Consider the following 9,168-nt stretch of genomic DNA (forward strand, 5'->3'; position numbering starts at 1 on the left):
TAGCTATTGTACCGCTGCCCTCTGTCCTTGGGTGTGTAAACAAGATTTTAGAGATACAGAGAGTGACAGTAAACTCACTCAAATGGACAAATTCTCAATTTAAAAATGGCATTTTATCTTTTAAAACTGAGATCAATGTAAAGAGTATGGTTGTTACAACTGAATTCTGAATTTGTTTAAAAACAGCTTTGCAATGCATAGTTAAATTCTGAATGCTTCATGCTTTCCCCACTTTTCAAAATAATCTACAGAAAAATGTCACTGTTTTTTTAATCAAGTGATTCAAGTGAGGCGGTGTCTCTGCAAACACTGGTAGCTTCCAGAATCGCCCGATGGCGGACCAGTCTATTGCCGGAGAAACTGAAACATCTTTATTTCCAACTTTTCACTCAACAGTATTGACTTTTGCTCTTCCGACACCCAACATACATAAACAATTTCACTAGCGACATTAATATATGTCCCAGCCGCATGTAACGAGCTCGTATATTTGAACGGACACCCCTCTAGACTGTATGAATGGAATATGACCGATCTGATATATAAACAGTATATCCTTATCCTCGTGTTTTCGTGTTTGTGTTTTCTAAAGCGGCGCCTTTCAAAACTCTCGCACGGGTGATTCTCCAAACCATTTGCAATCATGGAGTGGAAGCCGATGGAAATAAACCCGGAGGTTTAACATTGTTTCATTAGCTTTGCTTGCCTATTTATGTAATGTGCATGCTTTTACTTTCTCTGGATTGCACATGGCCGATATATTTGCGTGTTTGTATTGGTTTCAGATGCTGAATAAGGTACGTTCGCTGAGTCACAAGCTGAGATGGTGTTGGTGACTATTAGGGCTGGGATGGTCACGGACCCGACTAAAATGAAAGGGCGTGGGCTTGCCAAACTGCCACCTACTATACATGAAAATTATAGGCATCGTTATTACAGAAGCAATCATATTTCATTTGATATAGTTTAGTATTTACATAGATAACAATTAAACTATTTTAAACGTGTAATTTGTGACAGCATTTGCATGTTTGTAGGTACTGAGTAAGTTGGGCGTGGGTTCAAGTTGGCGTTTTGTGGATGTTTTGGGTCTGGAGGATGAGTCTTTGTCAGGGGTGCCCTCACCCTGCTGTGCCATGATGCTGCTGTTCCCTTTAACGCAACAGGTACGCACTCAAACCATTACACACAGCGGGCGTTGTCCCCTTACGCCATTTTAGAAAATACTTATAGAAACATGTAAATACTGAATTAGACTAAAGTTCTATAGCTAGCTAGTGTGTGTGTGTATATATATATATATATATATATATATATATATATATATATATATATATATATATATATATATATATATATATATTATATATATATATATTAGACAAACTTTTATATATATATATATTGACAAACTTTATATATATATATATATTATATATTATATATATATATATATATATATATATATATATATATATATATATATATATATATACGTGTATTTATGTACAGGATTATTTTATTGAAGAAAAAAATTAAAAGTTTGTCATAATTTAGCCCTACTATGTACTCGTTTTCTACTTTCTACATGTAATTGGAATGACATAATTTGCAATTTAGAGAGTATCTTGGCACATGCAATTATTAACAAGTTACACATGGCATACACTGTAGTTAAAAGTGACTAAAATTTTTAACCCCTATCCCTCTTTTCTCTATTAGCATGAAGAATTCCGTTCTAAACAGTCTGTTGACGATGGTCAAGGCGTATATTTTCTGAAACAAACCGTGGTCAACTCCTGTGGAACTGTGGGTTTGGTTCATGCTGTGGCCAACAATCAGGACCATATTGATTTTGGTAAGTGGAGATCTGCACCATGATATTTACGTAAATGTATTATGTCTACCAAAGCAGGACGGAGCTGATTGACTTCATTTTTTTTTTAAAGCTATTTGGTACTATTTGTTTGCAAAACTTGAACAGCTGAAGAAAAACAAATGAAGAGCTAGACACTCAACAATGTTAAAGATCACATTAAATTGAATTCAAATTAACATATTACTGAAATGGTTCTAAACAACTATTATATTACTGTCTCAGAATGAAGTTTTGCTTGGTGACAAAGCCAGATTCATGATTTAATATTTAGTATGTTTCCTCTCGTCTGTAGACAGTGACTCTGCATTGAAGAAGTTTCTAGAAGCCACCTCAGGGATGTCTGCAGCAGATAGAGCTAAAGTACTTGAGAAAAATAAGGTATAAGTGATATTAAAGGTTATTGCACTACTCCAAAACATCAAGTTAATGTGCATCTAATAGGTATAGTTCATCTACAAATGAAAATTCTCATCATTTTCTCAGCCTCATGCCATCCCAGATGTGTGACTTTCTTCTGCTGAACACAAATGCAGTTTGTTTTAGAAGAATATCTGAGCTTTGTTGATCCATACAATGCAAGTAAATGGTGACCAAAACTTTTGAAGCTTCAAAAATCACATAAAAGTACTGATGCACCGAGACCACTTTCTCTTCAGATTCCGATATCGTAAATCTCTGTATGGGCCAATCCGATACCAGTGTTTTTTTGCATAATCAGTTTATTCTGATATATGCTAAATTTATAACCCTTTAATGTGTAAAGAAACAAACCTCCCACATTATTTAAATATAAATGTATAGCTTATTAAGAAAAACATTGTTAACTAGTATACTGGATAATGAAGCAGCAAAATTAACAGTAAGTCATCAGTAGAAAAGCAGGCTTTTTTTTTCTTTTTTTTTATCCAAACCATGATGGCCCATATTTTGATGTTAGTGTTCTGTGCATTTTCTTCTCCATAAAAAAAAAAAAAAAACCTTTTATCTGTCCTCATAATATTTTGCCTGTAGCTCTGTGAAAAGAAATTTGGAAAAATTTTCAAATTATATCTGGACATTTAAAGGGTAACTAAACCCTAAACCAACTTTTTTTAGTTAATGATCTGTAAGCATGGGGCTTTATTAGTACTGGTCATTGATTCAAGTATTTTTTTTGATATTTGTGTATAAAGTGTTTTAATTCTACAATATATGGTGTAAAAACGTCTGAGTGCTGCCCTCTTCAGGTTGAACGGTGGCTACTGCAGTTGAATTTTCCTATTGGCTGTTGCGGTACTTCGTGACGTAAGCGGTGACAGCTGACGTAAGCAGGTTCCAGCTCACCACGCCAGATTCATGTACATGTCGTCTTGCGACCGTGTGAGGAATAATAATAACATAGAGTCTGACAGCAGCTGTCAATTAATCCGTCACTACGAGTCTCAGGTGCACCACCCCCCCCAGACTCTGAGCAGGTGTTTAGTTACCCTTTAAAGGATTCAGCTCTCTTTTCATTCACAGTTATTTATTGGAACCCATTCAATTTAAATATTATTTTAATTTGTAAACAAATGATAATAAAAATAATATATTATAATGGTAATATCTCAGTCGTGCACCTTTGTCACAGATCCACCAGTTTCTCTCTCTTTCTCACTGCCATCACAGCGTTCACTCTCCCCTGAGTTCTGATAATGCGCACCTGCATATTATTAGTAGCTAATCAAGGACTGCATATATATACTCTGCTTTCCCTACATAAAACTAATCAATTAGACTCCAGTGGTTTAATCCATGTTTTCTGATGCAATCCAATCGATTTTGGGTGAAAACAGATCAAAATGTAACTTTTTATTAGAATTTAATTTTTTTTTGTCCCATTTTCTCCCCAATTTGGCTTGCCCAATTCCCACTGCTTACTAGGTCTTCGTGGTAGTGTGGTTATTCACCTCAACCCAGGTGGTGCAGGACAAGTCTCAGTATCCTCCACTTCTGAGATAATCAATCTGCACATCTTATCACATGGCTCGCTGTGCATGACACCGTGGAGACTCCTAGCATGTGGAGACTCATGCTATTCTCTGCGATCCACACACCCATTGAGAGCGAGGACCACTAATTGTGACCACGAGGAGGTTACCCCTCGTGACTCTACCCTCCCTAGTAAACTGACCTGTTTGGTTGCTTGGGAGACCTGGCTGGAGTCACTCAGCACACCCTGGATTCGAACTCGTGTCTCAAGGTGTGGTAGTCTGGGTCAATACTCGCTGAACTACCCAGGCCCTTTTTCATTATAATTCTTGATGTCGTCTTGGCGATTGTGATTTCAAGCTCGATTACACTTTCTAGCACTCTGCATATGTGTCAAGCATTAGGAAATGTTATAGAGCTTGAAATTATGATAGCATCTAGAGTCTAATGGAAAGATATAGAGTGAAAAAGGGAGTTAAATTGGAGTCCTTTCTTGCCAAAATTTGATTGGATCACTTTGGAAAACATAGATTGTTTTGGTCAACATTCACTTTCATTGTGTGGACCTATAGAGCTGAGATATTCTTTTTAAATTCTTCATATTTGTTCTGCAGAAGAAAGTCATGCAAATCTGGGACAGTATAAGGGTGAGTAAATTATGAGAATTTTAGTTTTTTGTGAGAACTATTCCTTTTAAAAGGCCTGTTCAATCTTTTGTGCAATAATCAATACCAGCAGTAGGTGATGCAAATGTACTATTCTCCAGATTTACTTTTCATGGTTTTCAGTATTAAAGCACATTTCAGGTTTATGATTTTACTTATTATATGAATTTATTAAATGGTTTTTTTTTTTTTTTTTTCCTTCAGGCAATCCAGAAGACTCATGATGAGGTTGCTGAAGCGGGGCAGTGCCGGGTACGACAAGATACAGTATACACACTTACACGCACATTAATACTTGAGGGAAATGCATTGTTATACAGACTTTATTTTTTTCTTTTATTCTAATAGCCAGTGGCAGACGAAGTCAACTTCCATTTTATTACTTTTGTCAATGTAAAAGGTCAGCTTTATGAACTGGGTAAGTGTACATTTGATTAAGATAATTTCTTAAAAGTTTTATTGCCATAGCCACATACATACCTTGAAGTCTTGCTGCGAAAAAGCTGTGGATATTTTCACTGTTTTACAACATATTGTCAGACTTTAAGAGGTTTGCTTTGATTTATGTTTGCTTGTTTACCCAAGTTTTATAACTAAAATGTACTTTGGGTGATATAATTCACAATTTGTTTTTATAATTTATACAAAACCTCTGCTAGAGAGAACACACATTTGCACAGTTGGACATTTGACACAATCTTATCGTTGCTGAAATATAGCCTATGTGATAACTAGCCCCAGTCTCTTCTATAGCTATAGACTTGTCTGTCACTGTGACCTAAAGAGTATGTTTCTGTACTAATGATGTGGAATTAAATGTGTAGTCCTTGCTTTCAAGTTATCTAATTAAAGTGTGTGTTGTTAGATGGCAGGATGGAGGGACCTATGAGTCATGGACCCACAAAAGCAGAAAGCTTTGTCATGGTAAGCGTACATTTTCCTTGATGGGGCATATGAGGTGCTGCATTTTCTTTTTGAATGTTTCCCTATTGAACTGTCATTATGGTCTAAACAGTAGATTTATGGAAACTAAAATGGAGTCAAATTCCCATTACTGAAAAATTTACTTAACACTTAACTCTCTCTGTAGGATGCAGCAAGGGTGTGTCGTGAGTTTACAGAACGAGAGAAAGGGGAGGTGCGTTTCTCGGCTGTGGCTCTCTGCAAAGCCTGAGAGGAGCCAGACAAAAAGCTGAACCATAAGCAATTCCACAAAACCCTTCTGTCACTACTATCCAGAGCACAGAAACCCCTTGATATATGCTACACAAACTGATGGCCTGTTTGACTGTGAATTTCTGTTATTTCCAATTATTATTTCTAATGTCTAATTTAATGAATGACGTGTCCTCAATATATAACTTGTGCTGTCTGTAAACAACAGTATAACTGTTTAATTATAGCTGTTGTTGTCCCTCATTAGTTCTTTTGAGATGGGGAGGGAGGGCAACATTTGACTGAAATTTGATGTGAAATTGTAGGATGTGAGAATGTGTGCAAAATAAAGAAAATAAGGCTGATCTGTTTCTGTGTATAAAATATGGTGTGATGCACAATGTTTGAACAATTGGACATCTTTAGTACATTGAAAGACAGTGTTACAGACATGGTAAATGTGTTCTCTTTAGATGATTTGTAACATTAGCAAATACCCCACTCATATATTTAAGGAAGTGGTTGTAAAGTGTGGGTTGTGGTTAGTGAAACTGTCCCAGCTCTCAAATCTTATCTAATAAGGAGGTCCAAAATACCTGGTTGCCCAGCTGTTTCATGCTGGCCTGGAAGTACACAATCTGGATGCTGCCATTTTTACCACATGGGCACATTTTTCATAATTGAGTCGTAAATGTCATGTGACTATTTTACTGACGTGATCAGAGGGTAAATCCACAGCTAACCGTAACACTCAATATTCTAGTTTGGCTTTGAATATAAACTGATATCTACTCAAGGCAATTGCTTTAGAGATTTAGAAGTTCGCAAAAGACAATTTACAGACCACAGTGGACAAATAAGCCAATATTTAATCTATCAAATGGATCACTTACAATTATTTCTTGTGTTCCTGCTAGGGTTTGTCGTGGAATATCACGATGAATCTCTCTAAGTTGTAAGAAAACTCTCAGAGTCTTGAGTTCCAGATGCCAAAGTTGTAGTTTATTGAACACCAACAAACATGAGACCGGCCAGCTGTCCGTTCTGACTGTCTTAGTCCAAAACCTCCTCTTCTATACAGTTTGTTATCTGGCATTACCTCATTTCTGTGCCCCTTTGTTATTTTTGTAACCAATGGATACTATTTGCCACCATTATCTCACAGAGCCTTTTGATGTCTTTTTACTGGTAGAAACTTGGCTTTAGTCTATCTTCAAGGTCCTTAGTCTCATTATTTTGTTACAGCTGGGTGCTCTTTGTGGCCTCTGCAGCATCAACACTTTTAGTAACCTCATATGCTCTCTCCTGGGTCACACAAAGGCCAGGAAACTCATATAAGTATTTTGATATATAAGAAACATACTAGAATATTGAAAAATATACTATATATTCCCACCTCTGAGACTTAAAAAAGTCTCACACTCTATTTCCCTCAAACCAGAGTGCAGTCACACAAGCTAGCCTGTCCCATTTCATCATGTAGCCAAAGTAGGCCGCTCAGTCCACTATCCAATGCCATTTTTATGGGGCTGCACTCTGGAGAACTTGGGACCAAACCTCTCCATCCACACTTAACTAGGAAGGAGTAAAAGATCCCAGTCCTCTAGCTAGCACTGTGCCTAGGGGTGGGTGACAAAAATCAACTAATTTGTAATAAGCATGTGCATGCAAATGTGAAGCCTTGCGTGATGTAGAGTACAATTGATTATCCAATATAGCTCTTATATGTCTTCTCTTGGCAATAACTTCACATATACATTATATGGAACCATAATTATCAAAAATGCTACTTCTATTTGGTTAGATACAGTGTACTAAAGATATACTTCACCAATAAGTAATAAGTAATTGGTTACATTGATAATATGTCAAAAACACCCTCTAACTCCTTTCTTGAGATGCTACCTATTTTGTTATGTAAAATGAAAGTACAATAGTCTTGCTGTCTCCCTTACTATCAAAAACATGAGAAAAGTGTTCAAAAATAAAATTCCCCTTACATTGTTATTTTCTTGATTGCTTCTCAGTAAATCTCATCAAGTTCATCCAATCCTGCCCCAATGGTATATTGTCTGGTTGCTACACTTGTTTGCGTTGTCATCATTGATACGGCTACCATTTGCTTAGCCTCTGTTCTAGTCATAATTGATCTCAGAATGGGTATAATACAACATAACAATAATGCAAATAGGATCAGTCCCATAACTACTATTATACCTATTTTCATTAGCCCCAACTTCCATGAACCAAAAAGATCATCAAACCATTGCCCAAACCGCTGATCTCTCCCTACATTAGATTTAACTTCCTTTCTCAGGTCATGCAGTTTCCTCATCGCCTGGGTAAAAGTTCCTTCTGGGGATGTATTATTTGGTATGTATGTATATACAGCAATCTAAATCTAAACCTAATCACATTATTATTAAAAAAAACATTTCATCATCTAAATGCCATATTACTGCACAATTGCCCTTAAATTGTCCTACATTCGTTTTTCCTTTAGTTTTGTTAAAGCATTCATACACCAGTTGACAATTTATTTTATATGATAATGGGCTTTCTTTTTCTCATTATCCACACATACGTCTAATTTTTTTGCATTCATCTCCCCACCCTATCATCTTATACTATTTATCATATTCGGATGACCCAAGAATGCCAAACATTCTGCTGGGCAGAACACTGTTCTCCCTGTTTTACCACAATTTTTGGCATAATACTCAGCGCAATGCTTATAATCATACTGATTTGGGACTACTACAAATTTTTTCAATGGAGTGGGTGAGCACATTACACAGTTTGTCATTTTTGCTTGCTTAGCTGTATATCTGGCCCATTTATACCAGTCATTTTGATTTTCATATTGTAATAGTTCCTCTGTTCCTGCTGACTCTATGGGTTCCATATCATTTTCTAAATTTATTGGCTTTTTCAGTCTTTGGGTGATTATTTTGACAGGTGTCTTTTGAGGCGGATTCTTCGGTTTGTTCTGCTTAGCCAAATTGCTTATCCAGATTCTTTGCTTTTCGGGTTCACCTTTGTTTAGTGATCCAGGCGTTCGCTACTTTCTGATTTCTCGTGCTATGTTATCTAGTCTCTGCTCATTCGGGGGAATAATATTGAAGGTCTGAGATGTCAATTGTAGGAAATTCATCATACCATGGTCGTTGTGATGGTCCCTCGCCTGGGGAGTCTGGGCCTTCCTGGATTTCCTCTCCAGTAGGCCCTGTATGGGAGGCAATACCTGTCCCAAATATGTTAGTAAGATCATTATACACACTAGTACCTCCTTGAGCTTCCATTCTTTTCTCCATGTCCCACAACGCTTCATTGAATGACTGCACTTGTTGGCCTGCTTCATGTCCTTCAGTTGTTTCTGTATCTGTTTCAGCAGGACGATCACTTTCTTCTTGTCTTTCTCCTTCTTCACCTTCCTGGTCCTGTTCCTCTGTGACATGTACTTCCGTCTCACTTTCTATGCTTTCCTGCTCTACTGCGGCACTTACTTCAATCCCTCTT

General features: G+C 36.8%; 1 protein-coding gene across 1 annotated transcript; it reads left to right on the plus strand.

Annotated features, from left to right (window-relative positions):
• The first annotated feature begins 455 nt into the window (after positions 1-455).
• Positions 456-6,014, plus strand: LOC127644115 (ubiquitin carboxyl-terminal hydrolase isozyme L1-like). The gene is made up of 9 exons (XM_052127137.1): positions 456-676; positions 786-797; positions 1,038-1,166; positions 1,723-1,858; positions 2,172-2,257; positions 4,699-4,746; positions 4,843-4,912; positions 5,360-5,418; positions 5,585-6,014. Exons 1-9 carry the CDS (start codon positions 644-646, stop codon positions 5,666-5,668), a joined length of 657 nt encoding a protein of 218 aa, XP_051983097.1. The 5' UTR covers positions 456-643; the 3' UTR covers positions 5,669-6,014.
• Positions 6,015-9,168: the final 3,154 nt, after the last annotated feature.

This window comes from Xyrauchen texanus, chromosome 5 (genome assembly GCF_025860055.1).
Source record: "Xyrauchen texanus isolate HMW12.3.18 chromosome 5, RBS_HiC_50CHRs, whole genome shotgun sequence".
Classification (NCBI taxonomy): domain Eukaryota; kingdom Metazoa; phylum Chordata; class Actinopteri; order Cypriniformes; family Catostomidae; genus Xyrauchen; species Xyrauchen texanus.